Genomic DNA, 25,969 nt, shown 5'->3' with positions numbered 1-25,969 from the left:
ACCTTTATGCTGACAAAACAGTACCATCTGTTTATATGTGGCAGGAATATTCAGCTATCTCAATCTTCTGTTATTATTTGGTTCTTCTCAGTGTTTGAGAATTAGAGTATAATGATTGTTGAATGAATAGGGAGTTTAAAGTAGGATGGTCTTAGTGACTCTCCCCCTAAAATAAAAGGAAATGAAATAATTTTTCATAAACAAAATGTATCAGGTCTCGCTCCTGATAATATTAGACCCTGTGCTAGGCATAAACAAGGCAATGGTCCGAGGATGAAAAGGCTGAAGTCCTAACCTACCAGGAATTTACAGTTACAGGGGTCAAGCAAAATGAAAAGAGGCAAGTATAATACAGTGTTCTAAGGTGCTGCTATAGGAGTCCATACAAGGTGCAATGGTATTATATAGGAAGGACACTAATTTCAGCCTGGAGGTCGATATCAAGGGGAACTTCTAGGAATAAGTGACATCTAACTGATCCCAGCTCTGAAAGGATTAGTAGAAGTTAGGATAGGAGAGAGTAAGCCTGAGAAAAAAGAATGGACAGAAAAACATTCTTAGCAAAAAAAAAAAAAAAATGAGTATTTAAAAACCAAGAGCAAGAAAGAATATAAGCCATTTAAGAAATTGTAAGTATGAGAAATAAGAGCAAATGTGTTAATGTAATAAGTGAACCCAATAGAAAATAAAATTGACTTCTTATGAAAGTTGAGATGTCTAACTTATTTTAGGATTTAGTTTATTTTACAATATAATTTCAAAAGTAAACATTCTACCTAATATTCTTTTAGAATATGTACACACATACAGATACAAAGAGTGGTTGGGGAAGGGAAGTGTAGATGGACAGTTTGCAAGACCTAGCAATTTTAGCATAAATTTTTATGCATCTTGGGTTTTTTCCAAGTCTCTGCCATTATAATTTTATATTAACATATTCTGATTTTTTTAATTAACATACTGTCCAGTTTAAAGTTAAGTGTATGTCACTGGCTCTCCTAGACTGAATAGAAATAAATCAATTATTAGAACAAATCAATTATGAGTATGTAATTATGAATACCCTAGTACTTATAAATTATAAATCAACATATATTAATATTGTAGGGTCATATTAATAGGGTCATTTAAAAATTCTAAATATAAATTTTAAAATTCAGTATATTTATTTAGAATTTTTTACTATATACCCTAAAATGGTGAATTTGACTGTATGACAATTAGATCTCAATAAACCTGACTTTTAAAACAATTTCTTTAATCACATATTTACACATATAATTTTCATAAAAGCATAAATGCAACTACACATGCCATTTTTAGAGCATTAGTTTTATTTTTACTTTTCCACTTAGCTTTTCCTCCCTCCCCGACCTCCATCCACATTTTTCTACCCTCAAAAAGTGACGTTACATCATATTCTATAGTTTTCTGTAAGCATTTCTAATAATATAATAACATATAGATACATATTCTCACATGTTTATATAATTTTCGGTCATTGTTGGTTTTAAAAATAGAATTAACATTATAAACAATTTCTGAACCTTGCTTTTTTATAATTCAATTTTTTAAAAAATTTATTAAATTTATTGGGGTGACATTGGTTAATAAAATTACACAGGCTTCAAGTGTAAAAATCTATAATACATTATCTGCATATTGCATTGTGTGTTCACCTCCCAAAATGAAATCTTTCTGTCACCATATATTTGACTCTTTTCTACCTACGCATTTCTCTATCTCTTGCTAGTAACCACTAAATTGTTGTCTGTGTCTATGCGTCTTTGTTTTGTTTGTTTGTTGCTTTCAGTTTTATATCTCACAAATAAGTGAAATCATACGGTTCACAACTTTTTCTGTCTGACTTATTTCACTTAGCACAATATTAAGATCCATCCATGTTGTCATTGAAGGACACTTATATTGTTTCCACTTCTTAGCCACTGTGAATAATGCTGCAATGAACACAAGGGTACATATATCTTTATAAATAAGCATTTTCAAATTTTTCTGGTAGACATCCCATAAGAGGGATGGCTGAGTCATATCATAGCACTACTCTTAATTTTTTAGAGGAATTTCCATACTGTTTTCAAAACATTTCCACCAGTATTTTGGGGAGCTGCTTTTTTCTAATACTTATTACTTGTCTTGTTGATGATAGTCATTCCAACAAGTGTGAGGTTTTACATTTCCCTAATAGCTAGTGAGGCTGAGCATCCTTTCATATATCTGTTGGCCATTTGTATGTCTTCTTGGGAGAAGTGTTTGTTCAAGACCTCTGCCCATTTTTTTATTGAATTGTTTGTTTTTCTATTGTCGAGTTGTATGAGTTCTTTTACATTTTTTTTTTATTTTAACCCCTTATCAAAGATGTTGTTTGCAAATATCTTCTCATTCAACTTTTGCCTTTATGTTTTGTTGATGATTTCCTTTGCTGTGCAGAAGCTTTTTCGTTTGCTATAATCCCATTCATCTATTTTTGCTTTTAATTGCCTTGCATTTGAGGTCAAATTTATAAAATTGTATCTGAGATCAAGGTCCATAAATTTAGTACCTGCGTTTTCCTCTGAGTATTTTATTGTTTCAGGTCTTACATTCAGGTCTTTGATCTATTTGAGTTAATTTTTGTATATGGCGACAAATAGTAGCCTAGTTTCATTTTTTTTACGTGTGACTTTCCAATTTTCCCAACACCATTTATTGAAGAGGCTTTCTTTTTCTCTATTGTATGTTTTTGCCTCCTTTTTCAAAAATTATTCGCTCATATATATGCGGGTTGATTTCTGGGTCCTCAGCTCTGTTTCATTGGTCTGTGTGCCTGTACTTCTGCCACTACAATGCTGTTTTGATTAATGTTGCTTTCATGTATAATTTGAAGTCAGGGAATGTGAAACCTCTAGCTTTGTTCTTTTTTCTCAGAATCGTTTGGCAATTCCACACAAATTTGACGATTTTTTTCTTCTATATGTTTAAAAAATGCCATTGGAATTTTGATGGGGAATGCATTAAATCTGTATATTGCTTTGGGTAATATGGCCTTAAACTATGTTTATTCTCCCAATCCATGAATATGGAATATCTCTCCATATCTTTGTGTCTCCTTCAATTTCTTTTAATAATGCCTTGTAGTTTTCAATGTGTAAGTCCTTCACATCATTTCTTGTTTATTCCTAGGTACTCTTTTTCTTGCAATTGCAAAAGGAATTTTTCTCATTTGTTTTTCTGAAATTCCATTGTTAATATATGAGTGCTATGGATTTTTATACATTAATTTTGGATCTTGCAACTTTACTGTATTGTTTATTGTTTTTAATAGTATTTTGGTGGAGTCTTTAGGGTTTTCTATATAAAGAATCACATCTTCTGCAAAAAGCAATAATTTTACTTCTTCATTCCCAATTTGGATAACTTTTCTTTCTCTTGCCTGATTGCTCTAGCTAGGACTTCCAGTACTATATTGAATAAGAATGATGAGAGTCGACATCCTTGTCTTATTCCTGATCATAGAAAAAAAACTTTCAGTTTTTCACCATTAAGTATGATATTAGCTGAGGGTTTGTCATATATGGTGTTTATTATGTTGATACTTTCCTTTTATACCCATTTTATTGACTGTTTTAATCATAAATGGATGTTGTATCTTGTCAAATGCTTTTTCTGCATCTCTGTTGATATGATCATATGATTTTTATCCTTTATTTTGTTTGCGTGGTATATCACATTTGTCAATTTGACCAATTCCTTGCACCCCTGGAATGAACCCTACTTGATTATGATGTGTTATCATTTTAATGTATTTAATGTATTTTTGTATTCAATTTGCTAATATTTTGTTTAGGATTTGCATCTGTATTCATCAGAGATATTAGTCTATAGATTTCTGTTTTTGTGTTATCTTTACCAAGTTTTGGTTTGGGGGTAATGCTGGCCTCATAAAATGAGTTAGGAAGTATTGCCTCTTCTTCAATTTTTTTTAAAGGAATTTGAGGTTAGGTATTAAATTGAATGTTTAATAGAATTCACTAGTGAAACCATCTGGTCCTAGACTTTTACTTTTTGCGAGGTTTTTGATAATTGTTTCAATTTCCTTACTGTTGATCAATTTATTTAGATTTTCAGTCCAGGAAATTTATATATTTCTAAGAATTTGTCCATTTCTCCTAGGTTATTGAATTTGGTGGTATATAGTCTTTAATAGTATTCTTATACGATCCTTTGTATATCATGGTATCCATCGTAATGTCTCTTTTTTCATTTTTTATTTTGTTTATTTGAGTCTTTTCTCTTTTCGCCTTACGTACTCTAGAGGTTTTATTAATCTTTTCAAAGAACTAGCTTTTTGTTGCATTATTTTTTTTCTGTTGTCTTTTTGCTCTTTATTTCATTCTATTCTGCTCTAATTTTTATTATTTCCTTCTTTCTGCTGATGCAGGGCTTTATTTGTTCCTCTTTTCCTAGTTCTTTAAGATCTGATGTTGGGTTGTTTATTTGAGATTTTTCTTGTTTCTTAAGCTAGGCCAGTAATGATATGGACTTTCCTTTTATTACCGTTTTTGCTGTGTCCAAAAAGTTTTGATATGTCTTATTGTCATTCTCTTTTGTTTCTTTGTATCTTTTGATCTCTCCTTTTATTTCTTCTTAGATCCAGTTGCTCTTTAGTAACATATTGTTTAATCTGCACATATTCGTGATTTTTCTTTCATTTTGCAGTTGATCTCAAATTTCAAAGCATTGTGGTTAGAGAATATGTTCGGTATGATTTAAATCTTCTTAAATTTGTTGAGACTAGTTTTGTGTCCCAGCATGTGATCTATCCCTTGAGAATGTTTCATGTGCACTAGAGAAGAATGTGTAATCTAGTATTTTGGAATGAAAGGCTCTGTAAATGTCGATTATGTCCATTTTGTCTAATGTATCATTTAGTCAATATTTCTTTATCGATTTTCTATTTGGATGCTTCATTCATAGCTGTCACTGGGCTATTTAGGTCCTCTACTATAATTATGTTTTTTTTCAGTTTCTCCCTTTAGTTTTATTAGTAGTTGATTTATATATTTTGGTGCTCCCTGATTGGGTGCATATCTATTGATAAGTGTTATATCTTTCTGATGTATTGTCCCCTCTATCATTATAAAATGTCCATCTTTGTTTTCCCCTACTTTTTTTTATCTTGAAGTCTATTTCATCAGATATAAGTATAGCTATACTCACTTTTCTTTGGATGCATTGTGCTTAAAGTATCATGTTCTGCCTTTTCACTTTGAGTCTATATTTGTCCTTGCAGCTGAGATGTGTCTCCAGGAGGCAGCATATGGTTGGGTTTTGTTTTTTAATCCAGTCTGCTACTCTGTGCCTTTTTATTGGTAGATTCAGTCCATTTACATTTAGAGTGATTATTGATATATGAGGATGTATGTGTGATGTATAGCCATTTCATCTTTTGTTTTCTGGTAGCTATGTGTCTCCATTATTCCCATATGTTTCTGTCTGTTGTTTTAGTTTGGTGGAATTCTATGATTTTTTTTCCTGTTTCCTCTTTATGTTATGTGTTTCATGCTACATTTTTTATGTGTGCGGTTACCATCAGGTTTATACAAAAGGAAGTTTTATATATACAGTATTTCCTTTTCTTCCGAATGCATCTTATCTCCATTCCCTTTTGCAAAGTCAGATCTTTACTCTCTCCCCTTTTCTGTTTTTGTTGTCGTAAATTGTCCCTATTCATGTTGTGAGTTCATTTCCAAGTTGCAGTAGCCATTGTCTTCTCTCTTTTTAATGTTTTTATCTCCTTTAACCTTTATGGTATATTTAAGTACATAATATCCTATTCTGAATAAGGGTTGCAATTTCCTGCTTCTGTCTGTTAGTTATCTTACTAATAGTTTTGTATTCTTTTGTCTTTTTGTTTCAGGTAAAATAACTCCCTTCAGTATTACCTGTAATGCAGGTCTTGTAGTGGCAAATTCCCTTAGTTAATATGTCTAAAAAATCTTTATTTCTCCATTAATAGCTAAAGAATAACTTTTCTGGATATATTATTCTTGTCTCGTAGTTTCTCTCTTTCAATAGTTTGAATATTTATTCCACTCTCTGCCAGCTTTGGGTTTCTACTGAAAACTCCAATGATTATCTGATGGATTTTCTTTTATAGTTTACTGTCTTCTTTTATCTAGACGCTATATTTGGTCTATAATTATTTGGTCAATAATTTTTGACAGTTTTAATATAATATGCCTTGGAGAAGACCTTTTGGGATTGAAATAATTAGATGTTTTGTTTTTTTTTTCTTAGATTCAAGGATCCACCTCTTTTCTCAGGTTTGGGAAGTTGTCATCAATTGTTCAAATATGCTTTCTGTTTCCTTCTGCCTCTTTTCTCCTTCTGGTATACCCATTATTCTTATATTGCTCTTTCTGATTGAGTCATTTCTTGTAGAGTTCTTTCATTTTTTTTTTTATTCTCAAATTTCTCTCTTTTTCCATCTGCATCATATCTAGATTTTTATCTTCAATATCACTAATTCTTTCCTCTATCTGGTCAGTTCTATTTACTAAGCTCACTAGTTCATTACTCATCTCTTCTATTTAGTTCCTCAGCTCCAGAATTTGGTTCTTTTAAAACTTTCAATCTCTTTGGTAAAGTACTCCTTTTGTTTGTTGACTTTATTTCGGAGTTCATTAAACTGACTATCTGAGTTTTCTTGTATCTCATTGACTTTTTTCAGAATTGCAGTCTTGAATTCCCTGTCATTTAAATCACATATTTCCAGAAAATTTATTTTCTGGAGATTTTTCATTTTCTTTTTGAGCTATGTTGTCACTTTGGTTATCCATGGTATTTGATGAATTATTCTCTGCCTAGACATTTATGGAAATAAAATCTTTTTTTTTTTTTAAATGACACTTCTCTATTTAATAGTTTGATTAAAAGAGGTCTTTTATTTCTGAGTAGGTGGCGCCAAAGCACAAGCTTTTTAAATTTTCTTTTGCCCCATTCTGCCTTCTCAGATCTCTGCAGGGTGATGAGAAAATGCCCTGTATTATCTGGGGAGATTGGTGTCTCCTCTGTGACCAAGTTGCTGGATCTTGGGACACCACCCCCATGGGAAAATGTGGTAGGCAATGGGGTTCCAAGTTTGTGAAATCCCAGCAATGCCCCCTGAAACCAGATGCTGCTAATAGTGCTCTGCTGTCCCAGGTGCCCCACCCCTAGGTTCAACCTCAATGGGTGGGGGTGGGATGGGCTGGGAAAGGTTGTTACCTATTGTCTGTTGCTTTGTTCTCCTCCCAGTAACAGTGACTGCCAGACTCAACTGCCTCACCTCTGTACCTCCACCCCTGTCACTGAGATTAGCCTCAGCATTCACTCGCTGCTCAGGGAGAAGTGCTTCTGCCTCTCCAATTCTCAAGGCTGCAGACAGTGTGCTCTGTAACTAAGCACTCACTGCTACAGCTTTTTCTGGGGCCCACTGCTGGCTCTAGAAGGGTGAGGAGAGGCAGCCAGGCTCTGTGGCTTTGTTTTCTGCCTAGCAACGGTGGCTGCTAGATCATAGGTGTTACACCTCTGTGTTCTGTCTCTACCCCAGTCACTGGGTTCAGGTACAGTATATGCTGACCACTCAGGCAGGAATGTTGAATTTCTCTCTCTGCTCCTTAGGGCTGAAGGGAGTACACACTGCAACTTCATTCTTCCCCTTTCCCAAGACCCACAGTGAGCTCTCATTGCATCCCTGGCACCCATCTCTGCTCTTCCTCCCTCTCTTCTGTCCTGTTTGCCTGGATTTGTGAACCTTCAGATGTTCCCATGTACAGATCTCTCAGATGTGTTTGTGTGTTGAGCAGGGAATCTCTTTCTAAATTATAGCTATCCGACTTATTGTAACTTCAAAGGGAAAGAACAGAGGCACCTCTATGCCACCATGCTTTTGACGTCACCTGGACCTTGCTTTTTCTCATTCTGCAAGTATGTCATAGAAATCTCTCTGTGGAAACTTGTATTGCTCTAGTAGATTTTTTTTAATGTTTTCATGTTTTGTGACAGGCATGCCAATCATTGTATGATTGATGAGTATTACCATTGTTTCTAATTTGGTGCCACAATAAACAAGGATGCACTATCGTTATACATTAATCTGAAATTTTTATTTCTCCTAGATAGATCCCTAGGAATAAAATTTCTGGGCCAAAGTCATCTTTCTCTCTCTTTTTTTTTTTAATTTGAATAGATATTGCTTTTTAAAAAGGCTATAATATTTTCTCATTTCTACAAACAGTGAGTGAGAATACACTTTTCAATGCATCACCACCAGCAATAGATGTTAATGTTGCCAGAGCAATGGATATAAAGTAGGTAACTTACTGTTTTTCTATTTTGCACTCACCTAACCACTAAATCAGTATTGGTATTTTTCATATGCTTATTAGACATGTATATTTGTTCCATTTTGAATTGCCTTTTCAGATTATTTATTTATTTTTCTTTTGCATTCTCTATTTTTTGCTTGCTAGAGAAACAACTGTATATGTATAAATATTAACTCTGTCCCCTGTGTTCCAATTTTTTTGTAAATCTATTGGTCTTTTGTTCAGTTTGTGTTTGTATCTTTTGCCATACAAAGGTATTTTAAAATGCTTTATGTTTAAAAAGTCTGCATATGTGTAATATATATAAAATATATATTGTACATATATATAATATTTTTTCTCTAAATGTCATGTTTGTTAAAAAGTCTTTCCCTATATTATATATACTCCCCTATTTTTTCTTGCAGGGTTCTTAGTACTTTATTTTGAACTCTTTACTCCAACTGAAAATTATTTTTAGAGTATGAAAAATATTTGATTTTATTTTCTCACAGGTAGCTAATTATGCCAACACCATTCTTGAATATATTGACCAACTTTTTAGAGAGACAACCCAGAACACAACTACACCAGATAAAAAGACATAATAATATAATGTGTAATAAACAATTATATGCATATGTCATTAACAAAAACATGAGAATGGGCATTTATTTGAAATTACATATTCTGTATTATTCATTTCTTGTTATAAAATGCTATTATTTAAACAAAACAATAGGACTAGTTAACTGCCAAATACTTGTGATTCGTAGTAGTACTAATTAAATAATGTATGTGATTAAAATATAATGATATTTTAATAAAGTTTCTGTTTTCCTCCAAAGCAATTATATTTACTCTTTTTTAACTCTATTAGATATTTAAATTTTGACGTTATATTTAAGACACATAGTATAATAGGTTTTAAAAGGGGAACATGAATATAATAGTGCTAATCAAACACATAGTAACCATATTTAATAACCAATAACAATGACATCTTTCCGTCCCATAACATAATAGAATTATTTGACTCCTTCTCTTTCTTTTTCCAACAATAATTCTCTGAATTACCAGCAACCTTTGGGTCATTCTTCTTTTACGTAGAGGTAAAACCGAATGCAGTCAAACATAAATTTCACTTTGGCTTGCAACTCTGCTCTTTTTAAGTCTACATTACACTGATTCTGGTGTCATTCCAGTGTGATGACATTAAGCTAAACATGCTCTTCACAACAGTGCTTGAGCATGAAATACTTCAGAGTTTACTTACTAACAATAGTAGGTATTTTAACTTATAGAAATTAGTTTTCAGCTCTCCAAAAAAGATGTTCATATACTTCGATTCTGTAAGCTTGTTTTTAAACACCAGCTTTTTCTTAATCATAGCCTTTGCATCTATAAATTCTTCATATAGGCTATATATGGCTAAGATATTCTTCAGTTTTAAACACTCTGAAGCACACTGGGTGTTATCATAAGTTAAAGTTCCCATTCTTTGGAAAATGATTTTAAAGTATAGAGGTAATTTGAATTTGTGAAATCAGTGCTGGATTCCAAAGAAGTTACAGTTTTAGTAAAGAAATTGAGAAATTCCTGTCTAACTTGGCTGCCATTATCTGGTGGCCATCTTTTTTTGTTGTTCTGAAATAGTCTTATTTCAAAAAATGTGTCAATTTTTCACAACAAATTTTTGGCATAATCTACACATAAAATTGAACAACTTGAGTGCAGTTGGTTCACCTTTTTCCAGGCACCCTATGGTTTCTTCAAAAGTCATCAAACAAGTTTGAAAAAAATAGCATATATTTTCTGTTTTGCTATAATTCTTTTCTTCATTGTCATCCGAAATGTGTTTCCAAATTAGAGAAGGACATTCTTATTGTCCCACACTTTGAAAATGTGACTTTATGGCAATCCAACATTTTAAAACTTAATAGCCATCTTCTAGGCATATGTCTAAGAAAGCCATCTCTTCCCACTTCTATAAAAAAAAGAAAGAAAGAAAGAAACCACAAACCCTTATAAGTGCTTCTGCACATTTTGAGAAAACTTTCAAAAGTAATTAAAATTTTAAATTATGAAAGCTTCACTACCATAGGTAAGCAAATTGTGTTCCTTTTTTGGATTGTACAGAAGCCATGCATTTTGCAGATAAGATCTTTTCATTTTCTTTAATAAGTTCATCCACTGAATGGAATTTGCCAAAATTTACATTTGCCATATGTGCAGAATATTCAGAGAAATTTTAAAGTCTTGTATTTCGACAAGGTATCAATAGACTTTTGTTTTACGTTATTATGCAGTTTTATTAAAACTTCATGGAAATCAAACAGATAATTTGACACTATATTTTTTTAAATCAAAATACATAAAAGCTAAAGGGATCATTTTTTTTGTGGCCACTATATGACACATAACTTTACTGTGGAAAACATCATCATTCAGGTAAAATATGAAAGAATCAGTTCTATACTATAAAGGTTGAATTCATTTGTTATCAAAATTTCCTCCTTTTGTTTTTCCATAGCACATTTTATTAGAAACTTCAGAATCAGGAAAAATAGCTTTATTCAGTTTCATAAAGTCATCAGGGGAACAACACAATAATGTATGTTTGTTCAGTGGTATGCCCAAACTAATTCAGCAGCTGCTATTTTCAGCTGAATGTTGTTGTCTTTTGGGAGACACAAAAATTTCTGATTGATTTAGAATCTTGTGAGATTCAGTCTCCATGTGTGCTTTCACAGTTGTTTTTCTACCACACCTAATTTCAAATTCTTTTCTGCATATTATGCAGCATGCTGTTTTGGTTATCTACCTTTATAATTCAGTTATTTGTGTCCTATTATTTAGCCTTCCTTTTTGGTAATGTCTGGATCATGCTGCTATTAGTATTATAATCATTCTCATTTTCATCATCTGAACTCTTAGGGAAAAATGATGACAGTATTCACAATGTCAAAAATTAAATTAGCATCATCTTGATACCAAGAACAAGAACCAATCCATAGACAAAGGACTGTTAACAGTTGTAATTACAATGCACTTAGGTTGCACACTTAAGTCTTAGCACACAACAATGGATAACTCGTTATTGTCAACAGCATGTCACAATTGCCAGCATTGGCAGTCAGGAGGAAAAATAGTGACAGCAACTGCAGAAGACAGATAACCTGTGTCATATCTATCTGCTAAAAAAAAAATGCTGCTATATGAATTTTATACTTCCCCTGACCTTCTATATCCATTGCCAAAACCTAGACTTTTTCTATCAATTTTTTGTTTGAGAAATTGAGGTTTGTTTGATAGTTCATAGCCAGATAGACCCTTTTAGACTTACAGTTGAATCTGATTAGATGCTTTGTTTATTTTTCTTTTAGAATTGTAATCTTACTATTACCACAATGCAATTTCCCCAAGATGTATTCTGCTTGTTCTGATTCATCTTTCCATTTCTAACCAAGGTCACTACATGGGTTATGTTTCTTTTCCAGCTTATAGAGAGTCAAGCCTGATTGATGGCTTCCCCTGGTAATTGCCAGTCTTGCTAATTGCAGATGAAATGTCCTCTTTCCTTGTAGGCTAGCAGCGTAGAAGAAAATGATTCAAAAATCCCCTTCCCGAAGCATCTGGAAGAAGCTGTGGGTTCTCTAGTCTTCTAGTTTGTCTCAGGCTCCAGGACTAGTAGATCTCTGCCCATCTATTCAACTTCTTTCTGGCCTATTTAAAGGCAACAGAACAGACATATTCATGGGGACAAACATTTGAAGAAGGAGGGCAGGAGAACTTGAGGTCCACAAATTTCCATGAACTGAGCATTTAGTTTTATTATCACCTTCCCTTGGAGGTTCCACTGGTTTTCTCGGGCCACCCAACCTGAAGGAAAGAATTAAGAGTTCTTTCTCATACAAAATGAACCAGGACTCCAGGCCTTCGTAGCCTCTATTTCTAAACTTTACCAGCCATTTGCTTCAAGAGAACATTTTCAGTGAAGAAGAAGGAAGCTATGTTCAGTTTTTCACGTTCCCAGAGCACTTTCAAAAACTTTAAAAAATATATTTAGTATTCTAACAGCCTCAAAAAAAGAAAAGCAAAAGGTAAGATTTAGCGGTAGACATATTGCTTTTTTCTAAGTTAAAAAGATATTTTATAAATAAGCTGATATTTATTTTAAACATATTTATATTGTCCTTGTGAAAATTTGTGTCCTGGGATGCCTATCTTGGAGCACAAATTCAACTTTCAAAATAATAGCAGATAAAATAAAGTAGGCCAATAATTAAGGCAGCAGTAAACAAAACCACATATATATTAAAAGTCCATCTTAAACTCTAAAATTTGGACTTGAGCATGATTTATTGTGCTGTATAAATTCAGAAGAATTGATGAATGATACTAAATTATTAATTTGCCCAAAGTGTGAGAGGCCATCACCTAGAACCATATGTCATAAATATTAAAGCCATCTCCATCTTAAAGACTTATGTGAGTAATGAATTATAAGGACCACTATAGATCAGTCTGGATTAATCATAATTCTTTGCACTTGTAATTCATAATTACTTTATTCCCAACTGACCATTAGTTTAAATTGTAAAGAAGTTAGCAGATTAGTATGCAAGGTTAGAATTTATTTCTCCCACATTGTTCTCATTTAATTTTTATTTGATGAGCAAAAATAATAAATTTCCATTCTGTAGCCTTTATTTTAATTTTAAAAATCTCTGCTTTCTTTTTAATCCTGAAAATCAGAAGTGCTTAGATAGCAACGGTCACAAAATCAACAGGCTTCAGGGGTCTGGGATTATATAAACCCACTATTCATTCATTCCAATGATTTTGACGAATAAGCAATCTGTTTTAAAAAGCTCAACTTTCAATTGTGTTAATAGCATTAAAGAGATTTCGTTTCTTTCATGCATTATTTTTATTCACATTAATATTATTTCTCAAACTATATAGACTATACCTTGAAGGCAAAGACTACCATATCTCAAATTTTTGCATTCCTATGGCAAATATTTCCCAGAATGTATCTTTAATATTAAAAAAATGCATAGGAGATTTTCTTAAGCACCAGTTTCAAATCTACCACTAGTAATTGGTATGACTGTAGATCAAGTTCCATTACTACATCAGTGAGTTAGGTATCATAATATTAGCTTCTTCACAGTGTTGTAAAGAACAGATAAATTAATATGTAAAAGGCATATTTTGAGAGTGAAAATGTTTCATAAATATTAGTTATTATCATGAGGAAAAAAATAGAGAACAGAGTGAGAATATTTTGTCTTCAGTGAGGGGAAATCTTCTCTTACACTTTGTTTTAAATGTCCTCCTTCCAAAATTTTCCCCATTGAATTTTTAATAAAAAAGAATCATCATTAGTGTCTCTCTGTAGATAAGAGATTTTGAAGTAAGCTTTTAAGTAATTTGCTAATTTAAAAATTTGTGTGAGGAAAGAATATGGTTTCCCAATTAAAACAAAGGTCATCGGGGTAACAGGTAGTGATGAAAGTAGTGCATCTTTGTTTATGACATGTGATCCTGCAGTTATTACTAGAGACTACTGCTTAACGAATCAAAAAGAAAAGTATTTTTAGCCTTAAATCATGATAGAAACATTGGAACAGGGGCATACAGCAAGACAAGAGGATTCAAAGAGGAAGATTAATATGCCATAATCCATAACATGGTGAGCAGCACAGGTGCAGGTTTTGAAAATCCATTTTCCATTCCTCACTTTTTCTTGGCAAGAAATGCAAATATTTGAGGAAATAACATTGAATGTTTACAGTTCTTCACCTGACAGATGGAAAATTGCAGAAAACTAGAAGGTTAAAAGAGTGTGCATGAACAAGAAATGGTCTCCAAAGGGTTTCTATGTTTAATCAGTTAGGCACTAAAGATAAGAAACTTAAATATTTGTAGTTTTCTTGTACTACTATTTCAATTGTCAGAATATTTAAGCAAGCTGTCCTGATTCCCCCCAGTGAAAATCAAGTTTCTCTTTCTTTAAACCATTTTAACACTTCAAGCTTCTTTTATGGTCCTTATTTGGGCTACAGTAATTAGTGCTTGACTTCTCTATACTACTGAGTTGTAAGCAGCTTGAGGGCTGGGGCCAAGTTTTACTCACCTTCAGGATTTTAAAATTAATGCGTAATGATTGTTGGTAAAATGGAATTCAAAGAAAAAGTACTGTAGAAATATTGTAAAAATGAAACAAAATCTTACCTCCTAGCGTTATTTAAGCAGTGAGAAATTCATCACAAGCTACTGGGAACTCAGCACTATTATGAAGACAGGTGTTGAACATTGGTAGCTACCATGGTCCATCAATCACCACAACATTCTTGTATTTCTCCTTTGGGGACCAGAGATTGATAATATTGGAGGTAGATGTCACTTTGGATTATTTTCCCTTCCTCACAAATGAGGTCGGGAATATGTTGACATGGAGCTCCTGCATATACTTTTGCCTTCTGTTTAACCTGGTATGAAGTACTTTGCTGACATGGAATCCACTGATAAATAAATCAGTGGCTCATAATTTAGCTGCTTATCCAAACATGACCTCAAGGACAAAAACTAGTTGGAAAATTTTAAGTAATATTTATCACCTAGTCAGACAGTTGAAAATTTCCTAGGCAAAACCTTCAATTATTAGTTTGTTGAAAAGTGACTTTAGGTTTCGTTGATGAATATTTTCTAGATAGCTTTAATTTAACATAAAAAATCACCTAAAGGATAGTGATTGTATGTTTTAGTAGATGAAAAAGGCCAGAGATATTTTTTAAAGCTAAAATAATTTGGGTTACTATGCAACGTTTTGTTGGCATTGCTACAAGCTATAATCATACTGTTTTAATGGTTCTCTTTTTAAAAATGCATTCACAATGCTTTGTATGATTAGAATTACTAGAAACATGTATATAATGGCAATGATAATATTACCATACATTTAAATAGAGCTCTACAATTCACAAAGCAGTAACAACAGTGCTAGAACTCTATTTTTTTAACAGCAAAGCATTATGTCCCCAGTGGAGGAGATCCCTTGAGGGTTGTAAGGAAGCTACAAGGGGCATCAGGAGGCTAGAGTGGCTGTTTGAAACAGAAGAGAATAGCAAAAATCAAAGCAGGTTGTTAGAGGAGGTTTCAAGGTCACTGCTATTTCTCTGTTACTGTAGGTTTAGACCCAGGAAGTTAAAAACAAATATGAAAGTTGGTGAGCGAAGGTAGCAGAAAATATGCCACCACAAAATATGCCCCTCTGGCATATTTATTATTTTGAGCTGTAAAGCACTTGAAAAACAACAAATGCAAGGAAGTATTTCTCTGAACTTCCCTTATTTACTCAAAGATAAAAGAGACTCGGTTTTCATAAATTTCTCTTCAGAAGTTTCATCGACCAGGAAATGACTCTCACTACAGAAGAGACTAGAAGTCAACACCACACCTGGGCAAACTTTGTCACGACTATCACACCTCTCATTCATTCTTCTAAAGACCATTCATCTTTCCCTACAATCGTTCACTCTCTCCTAAAAGTTATGCTTTCCTCTCCCCTTTCCCTATTTAGATGGTATTTAATCCTGAATTCTAAGCCACCTCTTTGAGTTACTCATTTTTACCTGTATATCTCCCATGTATACATGGGGAATACAAGTTGATAAACTTCTGTTCATTTTTCTCGTTAATCTCTCTTTTGCTACAGTGGTCTCAGCTAAGAACTCATAAAGTTGAGGGAAAATTATTTTTTCTCCACTATAGTGATTACTGCAAAAGATCAGTAAAAGGGAGGAAGCACTGTGGGATAACCCTGTGGGTATAAGTAATCAATGTAGAGGAAATCTACCAAGTATTTTTCCTTGTCCCACATCAACACTCTAATATAATTATAAAAAACTACTAGTTTTTTTATAATTATATTGATCCTTGTATAAGTAAAATTATTCCTGATTATATTATTCAATTTTTATCAAAAAAATTTTTATTCAAAAATTGGTGTACATAAGCTGTCAAGATTGTCAACTTCCCAAGTTGTTAAAATGCATATTCCCAGGTATCGAACACCAAACATTCTAATGCAGTAAGTCCAGGTTTATATCTGGAGTTCATCTTTTAACACTAGAATCCTTTGGTAATTCTGATGATATTGGTCTTAGCATCACATTTTGAGAAGCACTGACCTGTAGTACCTATCATAGTGCCTGGTGTATAGTAGACACTCTGTGAGTAGCTGCATGGAATGATTTATCTGTTTCAATATCTCATGATTTCGTTGTGTTTCACCCCCAATAAGAGATGCTAAGTATCCACTAAGTACAGTAAACCAGTCTACAGGTTTTAAAACATATTTCTTGTAAAACATTTTATTGAGTATCTGATGTTGGCTTGGTCTAGGCAAAAATATTTAAAGAACAGTAGTTAAATATGTCAAATATTTATTTATATTTTCTTCTTTTACTTTTATGTTTAGATATCCCAATTTTCCCCTGTATCAGAAAAATACAGTTTTACCTCTTTCTCTAGTTTTGTAGGGTTTTTTCAACGTGGGTTCTTTTTGCATTATAATGAATTTATTACACTATAGGAATTTGTTTTGTATACGGTGTGACACAGTACTCTAATATTGGCCTTTTTGAAATAATCACCTGCCTCACTCTTATTTTTAAAATATTTTATGTTTGTCATTCTGATTTGATTTATGGTCTTTGTAATATAGTCTGTATGTGACATTTATATACTTTTATCAGTTTTGTAGACTTTTTTTCTATTCCACAGATTTCCTATTTGCAGATAACTTCCATGCTGTTTAATTTTTAAGCTTTATAGCATTTTCACCACTTAATATTCTAAGTCTCCAATCATTATTTTTTATTTTCAAAATTTCCTTGCTATTCTCATCTGTTTTCTTGCAATTAAATATGCAAAAAGTTTTTTTAATTCTAAAATATCCATTCAACATTTCATTGAGATTACATTAAGTATCAAATAACCTAAGGAAAATTGATGTTTCTTTTACTATTACGCATCTATTCTTTTAGAAATATATTACATCTTATCTAGAAGCAAGTTTAAATCTTCTTCAGTAAAGTATTGAAGTTTTCTTTATTTATATTTAGTGTAAATATTTTTACTCAAATTATATATTGTCTCATTGCTGTATTAATAGAAAAGCAACTGATTTGTATATATCTATTTATATAGATATTTTGTTGAAATATTTATTATTTTCTAAGATTTTTTATTTGATTTTTTTAAGTTTCATACATGTTATCAAATAATAATTTTGTCTTAATAATTTAAAATCATATCTTTGTTTCCTTCCTTATTATATAGGCTGAAATGATCACAATTGCATTGTTTTAGGGTAATAGAAAACATCATTTTCTTTACTTTAATGGTAATACCATTAGAATTTCAGTTTCCAATCCATTTGTTGCTTATTTGAGGGAGTTATTCCATACCTCATTAAAGAAGAATTTTTTTTTATTCCTACTTTATTAAGTGGATAGATAGATAATGGTTTTCAATTTTGTCAAAAGTCTTTTTGGTGTCTGTTGAAATACCATTTAAAATTTTTATAAAGCTTGATTTATAAGATATATTATCCCAACAACCTTCATAATACTGAACCAGTATTGCTTTTCCCTGTTTAATAATGCTACATTATTCTTTTAATATACCATTATTCTTTTAATATACCATTAAAATCTGTTTGCTGATACTTTTACGACTCTGAGATTTGTATGTTTCTCCTAGTTGAGTATCAAAGTTATTTTAGATCTTTGTGCTCCAGAAGTTTCTACTTCTTGAGAAAATTTAGTAATTTCTCTATTCTCCTGAAATTTTCAAAATTATTAATATTTAAATTTTATTCCTATAGAATCATGTATAATCTTTTTTAACCTGTTTTTGAATATTTTATTTTATTTCCAGTCGCTATCTGTACTTTTTTAGTTTTATTGAATTAAATTGCCAAAAAAGTATATATTTAAGGTGTTCAACTTGATCTTGATGTTTTAATATGCATATACATTATGAAATGATCACCAGGATGAAGCTAATCAACATACCTATCACCTCACATAGTTACCATTTTGTTTTATTTTTTGTCATGGGACTACTTAAGATCTACCCTCTTAGTAAATTTCAAGTATATAATACTGTTAACTGTACTCACGATGCTATACACTAAATCTTCAGAATTTACTCATCTTGCCTAAGTGTAACTTTGTATCTTTTGACCAACATCTCTCCATCCTTTCCCCTCCCGCCAATCCCTGGCAACCACCATTTTACTCTGTACTTCCATGAAGTCAACTATTTTGTATTCCACATATAAGTGATATCATGTAGTATTTGTCTTTCTGTGTTTAGCTTATTACACTTAGAATGCCCTCCGAGTTCATCCATGTGGTTGCTCATGGCAGAATTTTCTTCATTTATAAGGATGAATTATATTCCATTATATATTTTCTGTATCCATTCATCCATCGATAGACATTTAGGTTGTTGCCATATCTTGGCTATCATGAGTAACATGGTGATTAACATGGTAGTGCAGATATTTCTTTGAGAAACTGATTTCATTTCCTTTGGATATATATCCAGAGTTGGGATTATTGGATCATATGGTAGTTCTAATTTTAATTTTTTGAAGAACCTCTTAATAGCTGCACTAATTTACATTCCCACCAATAATATAAAATATTCCCCTTTTCTCCACATCCTTACCAACACTTACCTTATGTCTTTTTGATAATAGCCATTCTGACAGATGTGAGATGATATCTCTTTGTAGTTTTGATTTCCATTTCTCTGATGATTTTTGATTTCCATTTCTCTGATGATATTTGAGCACCTTTTATACATCTCTTGACCTTTGTATGTTCTTTTTAAGTAATATCCTTTTCTTATTTTTTAAATTGGTTGGGTTTTTTTTGCTCTTGAGCTGTAGGAATTACTTATATATTTTGGATATTAGCTCCTTATCAAATATTTGGTTTATGTTTTTTCCCCATTTCATAGCTTGCCTTTTTATTCTACTGATTATTTCATTTGCTATGCAGAAGCTTTTTAACTTGATACAATTTCATTTGTTTATTTTTGGTTTTGTTGCTTGTGATTTTGGTCGTCATATTTAAAAATCATTGCCAGACCAATGTCAAGATACTTTCCCTATGTTTTCTTTTAGGCATTTTATGGTTTTAGGTCTTATGTTTAAGTCTTTAATCCATTTTGAGGTGATTTTTGTATATGATATGATATGAGGTTCAATATCATTCTTCTGCATGCGTATATTCAGTTTTCACAACACCATTTATTGAAAGAGCTATCCTTTCTCCATTGTGTGTTCTCGGCACCCTTGTAAAAGGTCAGTTGAACATAAAAGTATGGATTTATTTCTGGGATTTCTACTCTGGTCCATGAATCTATTTTTATGACAGTGCCATACTGTTTTGATTACTATAGTTTGGTAACATGTTCTAAAATTAGGCAACATGATCCCTCCAGCTTTGTTCTTCTTGTTTAGGATTGCCTTGGCTATTTTGGTCTTTTGTGGTTACATATGAATTTTAGGCATTTTTCCACTTCCATAAAGGCGTGGGAATTTTGATAGAGATAGCACTGAATCTGTAGATCACTTTGGATAGGATGAACATTTTAACAACAGTGATTGCTCTAAACCATGATCACAAGATTTCTTTCCATTTACTTATCTATTTTAACTTCCTTTATCTCAATTTTGTCATTTTTAGGGTAAAAATCTTTCACCTCTTAAGTTTTTCCTGAGTATTTTATTCTTTTTGTTGCAATTATAAATGGTGTTTTTTTTTATTTCTTTTTCATGTAGTTCATTATTTGTACATAGAAATGCTATTGATTTTTTGTATGTTGATTTTGTTATGCAACTTTACTGAATGTGTTGATTAGTTCTAACAGGTTTTTTTCTTTGTTTGATTAGTGTTCAGGATTTCTACATGTACGATTATGTCATCTGCAAATAGAGATAATTTCACTTCTACCTTTTTGATTTGGGTCTTGCTTTTTTTTTTTTTTTTCCCCCCCTTGTCTAATTGCTCTGGCTAGAACTTCCAGGACTATTTTGAATAGAAGTTGTGATGTGGACATCCTTGCCTTATACCTTTACAGGTCTAAAGCCAAGTCCACAGGAGGACAAGGCTGCTCTGATACTGCAGCCAGGACCACAATTGGCTGGCCAGCCACTCGAGTATGAGCCTGTCTTCTCAATGTATCCTTCCTCTATCTTGGACTCCACCAGGTTTTTACAACCTGGGTCCCAAAGTTCCCAAAAAGTGATCCTAAAGGGCACTTTTGTACATGGAATGCTGCCAAATTGTTGTTTCTGTGAGGGAACAAAGGTTGGGGACCTACTAATCCCCATCTTGCTGACTTGATAGTCGCTTCAACTATCTGTATTTACATTTACTTTTCTTTTTCCCTAATTAAATTTACCAGGAAATTACTTTCCCTTACAATAACTAAATAAACAAACTGAACATTTGAAATAATTATTGTTTATTTAATGAATTTATTAAGTTTTATATTTATACATAATAATTTTATTTTTTATTTATTTTTAATGAAATAGTTTACATTTATTTTTCTGTCTTAAAGCTTTGGCATCTGGTATGTATTTTCCACTGATTATATCTCAGTTTGTTTTGTTTTTGTTTTTAATTTTCTAAATTAGCTTTATCAAGATTGTTTTTTATTTTTGACAAATATGTGACAGGTTTGAGTGATTACTGAGAGAAAAATTATCACTAAAAGATATTATAAACAAACCAAAATAAAGTTGTATTTCCTAAATGATAACAAAGAAAGTTGTATATTATTTTTTCCTCATTACAATGCCCACCAAAGGGGTTTCTTCTCAGTCCAGCTGCAAGATTGCCATAAGCCACACTTTGCAACAGATTAAATTAAGACGCAGGACAGAAAATATGTATTGCCAGCAGGACAGTATCAATTCTTTCTCTTTAATGTCAATTGTACTTGCAGCATTCATTTAGAATATAGGTCATTTGCAAGGAGATGATATCCATAGTGGGTGGGAGCAAAAGTCTACCTGGCTTAGAAGCCTAACAATCCGAATGAGCCACTATCTCTTAAACAACTCCAGGGTTCACAAGAAACAAATCCAATTTCAAGAATTACTGTACTCGGAGAAGCTCAAAGACATGGCTTCCTTTTGTGTATTTATTTTAATCCCAGTCCATGTGACCATTACTACACAGGGGTCATTTTACTATAAGAACTGCTGCTTAGAAACATAGTTAATGTTCTAACTTTATCACTTTTCCTGGAGCACAGAGCTATAAGTTAATCAAAAGCCAAATTCTCATTCAGAATAGGTGCTTAGAAATAAAGGTGCTATCATTTTTTTGCACTATATATAAATACACACACACACACACACACACACACACACACACACACCCCAAAGTAATTTTTTATCCCGTCTATATAACTTAAAATTCCTACCTTAAATTTTATTTCCTTCTTTTGTTTTCCATAATTTCACAGGTAAAATATGGAAATTATGCTTTTGTATGGGATGCAGCTGTATTGGAATATGTGGCTATCAATGACCCAGATTGTTCCTTTTACACCATCGGAAACACCGTTGCTGATCGGGGATATGGCATTGCATTGCAACATGGCAGTCCTTACCGGGATGTTTTTTCACAAAGGTAAGATTTGTTTGTGGTCCAAATAAGGAGAGGAAGCATAGAAAAAGAAAATCCACTTGGTTACCCTCTTTAGTTTATTATATTTTGTTTTCTTTGTTTGGAGAAGCATAATAAACAACAACAACAAAAGGTAGTTATAAGTGGTTGTTCAATAAGACATTCATTTCTTAAAGCATATAAAATATTATATTTCCCCTAAAAAGGGAAAAATTATTGCTACATATAACTGGTTTTACCCACAAAAAATTGACATACAAAAGAAAGTAGTGTGTTTATTATTTCTTTAGAACTTAATTGAGCAATTTAGTCTCCGAACTTTTAGAGACTAAATATCAATTTAATCTCTCTAATTTATTGCTAAGAACACCATAGAATAACATAAACTTCAGGACCAAGTTAAAGTTATGATGTACTGGAACACATAATGACAGGGAAGTTCCATCTGAATTTTGCAAAGGAAAAGGATAAGAATATTACAGTCCACCACTTGGAGTCAAAGTATATATGGGACTTCATCATGGAATTAAGGAGATAGTTTATTAAGTCAAAGTATATATGGGACTTCATCATGGAATTAAGGAGATAGTTTATTAAGAAATTATATCCATCCTCAAAATCAGAATTTTCTATCATAACTTGTTTAAGAAAGAAGACTTTGAAATGTATACTTTATATTAACAATCTATATGAAAGAGTTGGGCTTGAAAAGAATTCACGAGATCAGTGCTTTCCATTCTATCTGCTACCAAACAAACTTGGACCTAAGAAAGAGTAATATTTGTCAGGTACAAATATATTCCATTTGACAGTGATGTTACATTTTGTTTACTTTCTGGTATTCTATTTTCTAAAAGCTAACTTCAGACCAAGAGGGCAGTGCCAGGTAGTACTAAAGTCCCAAATTTCAAACCATTTGAGTTGTATTCCTCCAAATTCTAGGATAACAAAAAACCAGGTATTTGTGTTAAAAAAAAAAAATCAGTTACTAGTCTTGAATTTATAACTCTTCCATTAGCAAGCTAAAAATCTAGGCCTCTCTCCTTATCTGCAAAAGAGGAAGTTATATGAACTCTAAGGTTCTGCACCAGTCTGTTTTTCTCTGTAGCAACAAAAAAAAAAAACCCATGCATCAGTGACTTTAAAATATATATATATATATTTCTCAGTCATGAAATACAAAGGCTGTGATGTGATAAGTTCTACTATAAGTTGTGAGTCAACTGCAGATACTCTATGCAGCTTCTCATTCCAGGGCCCAGGCTGGAGAAGCAGCCTTATCTGAGACAAGCTCTTTTCATTGCAAATAGCAGTTGTAAAAGAGGCTGTTAGAAACCTGCAGTGCTTCTGGAGCTTCTTGCGTGGATGTGGCATATGTTACATCTGCCCACAGACTACTAACTAAAAAGAGTCTCATGGCCAAGCCCAAAATCAATGGGATGGATAAGTGTATTCCACATATATAGGGAAGAAGGGAATAAATAATTATGAGCAATGATATAATTTCCTAGTGATCACTCTGGCTCTTAAAACTTCTAAGTATAAGATAAAAATGAAATATGCATAAATTGAGAAGTAAAATGTTAAGGTATAAATAATGATTAATCAATCAAAAGACATTCATTGATGAGTAGATTCTCAGGAGAACAAACTGGAAAATCAATAATGACATTGAGAATCTACCTGCAAGGCACTTGCAGTCTAATTGGAGACATAAAACCCATGCACATGAAACGATTGAACAATATAGACATTTCTAAAAGTGAGTGCTGACATTTATAAATAAATATATATATGTATGTATATACATACTGTGTGTATATATATATACACAGTATCAGTGTTGCTTATTTATATTGTGTTAAATTGTGTAGTCGAGACAGTGAAAGAATTGAATACCACATAGAATAAAGAGTTATCAAAGTAAATATGAATGAAAGCTCTCCATAGGAGGTGCTTTGAATTTGACCTTGAAGGATTAGTAGAGAATTGACTGAAAGGAACACAATAGATAATTTTTGAAGAAACTATGAAAACAAGAGAATACAAGTGGGAGAGAGCAGAATGTGTTTGGGGAATGATAGGACATCAAGTTAATGTGAAAGGAAATTCAAAGCTTAGAATTCACACTGTAAGCCACAAGCAGCTTCAAGAACCTATTGTCTATTCTGGAACCCGGAAGTAAATTGATGAAGATGGCATTTAAGATATGGTTAATTTTGATAATTAGGATGGATTCAAATGGGCAAAGACTAGACAAACCTGGAGGTATGAGATAATGAAAGCCTGGTCTAGAACTGGGCAAGGGGAAATGAGGAGGAGGGAACAAACAGAAAGAAAGATTCTAAGCAAAGGGGTACACCATTGTTTTTATGAACTTAGAACTGAGAATGGAAAGCATAATAAAATGAAAGAGATTTTATAGTAAAAAATCACAGAAAAGTTTAATGGATCTTAAACTTAACAGAAACAAGGTAGTCAAGGAAAAGATTACTTATTCTTTAATTATGGTTAACGGCTTTTTCTTCACTACAGATATATTTTGTTTCTAGACCTGATTTCTGGGTCTTTTATGCAAAAAAAAAAAAAAAGAACCAATAAAATCAATACACAAACATAATAGCAATTAAAGAAATATTTAATGAATCACATCAAGTGTTTCATTTCTCATTACCCCTGTGGTGCTCTACCTGAGAGAAATATTTATTCTAAGGAAATGTACTCCAAAGAACTGCTGAAAAATAATATTAATTAGTGAGCATTATTTTTTCTTTGTTTGGTTTGCATTATGGATGTTGACAATTTAAATTGTGCCTTTCTGTGAAGTTTCTTAATAATGACATTCTACATCCCGGTTCTCTGTGAGTCTGGAAGAAGAGAGAGCCAGGAAAGACACATGATCTGGCACTTGTTGAAATGCCAGCTCATCTCTTTATACACATGTGCAACACTAATCTATCACCTGAACTCTCTCCCTGAATTCAGAAAATACCTGCATCCATTCCCTTTTGCTATGGGCATTAGGGAAAAGAGATCTCTTTTTAGTAATTAACTTAAAAAATTGTAAAGACCATCAAATTTAACCATTGTAGTACACATTAGAAATTACTATAAACAGCTTTGATACATCAACTTATTCTGGGCCATTAATTAAACTAGATAACTGATTGCTGCTGTGATTATTTTTTATGAAAATGACAGTATTCAGGATGATTTTTAATAAGTAAATATTAATTATTTCTGTGGTGACTATTGCCTATACCACAACTTATAAGATATTAAAGTTTTTGATATTAATAAATATTAATATCTAAAATAAATATAGTGATACAGTAAGTACATTGATTATCTGCACTCTGCCCAATATCTTATATGCTTAAATATTTTAATGATACTTCAAAACAATCATATGAAATGTTATACATTTGCTTCTTACACACTTGCATATTAGTGCACGACTACAATACTACAAGTTCATACACTGAGTGGAAGTGTGAGCTTTGGCAAGCATCAGGTTAGGTACTAGAGACATAAGCTGTAGTGATACACTCACTTACACAGTTGCATGTAAATGGACCTGCACAGGAATGACTTTTAAGGGCCAGTAAGTGCTATAGTATATATAACCATAGATTCGGATAGAAGAGTTTTGTTTCCTTGGTCTATACAAATACTTGATATCTTGGCAGCAGAAGTTAAAGCATCAATGTATCTCATTAGATGGGTCAGAGTACTACTGTGATGGGTAATGTTTGCAATTCTCTAACACTATTTGTTCACCTAGTTTTCTATGTTTATTTTTCAACTACAGTTGGCATACAATATTATATTAGTTTCAGGTGTACAACATAGTGATTAGATATTTATATACCTTGTGAAGTTATCACC

At 32.3% G+C, this 25,969-nt stretch overlaps 1 protein-coding gene across 2 annotated transcripts in view; it reads left to right on the top strand.

Annotated features, from left to right (window-relative positions):
• GRID2 (glutamate ionotropic receptor delta type subunit 2) overlaps nucleotides 1-25,969 on the top strand; it is a 1,302,586-nt gene that overhangs the window by 1,168,846 nt on the left and 107,771 nt on the right. For both annotated transcript variants that reach the window (XM_011356280.1, XM_011356282.1), the window contains one exon: nucleotides 21,918-22,084. In XM_011356280.1, coding sequence (XP_011354582.1) covers nucleotides 21,918-22,084 — 167 coding nt within the window. The remainder of the gene's footprint in view (nucleotides 1-21,917; nucleotides 22,085-25,969) is intronic.

Source organism: Pteropus vampyrus, unplaced genomic scaffold, assembly GCF_000151845.1.
Source record: "Pteropus vampyrus isolate Shadow unplaced genomic scaffold, Pvam_2.0 Scaffold25, whole genome shotgun sequence".
Classification (NCBI taxonomy): Eukaryota; Metazoa; Chordata; class Mammalia; order Chiroptera; family Pteropodidae; genus Pteropus; species Pteropus vampyrus.
Note: the sequence above shows the minus strand (reverse complement) of the source record. Positions and strands in the feature narration are given on the sequence as shown.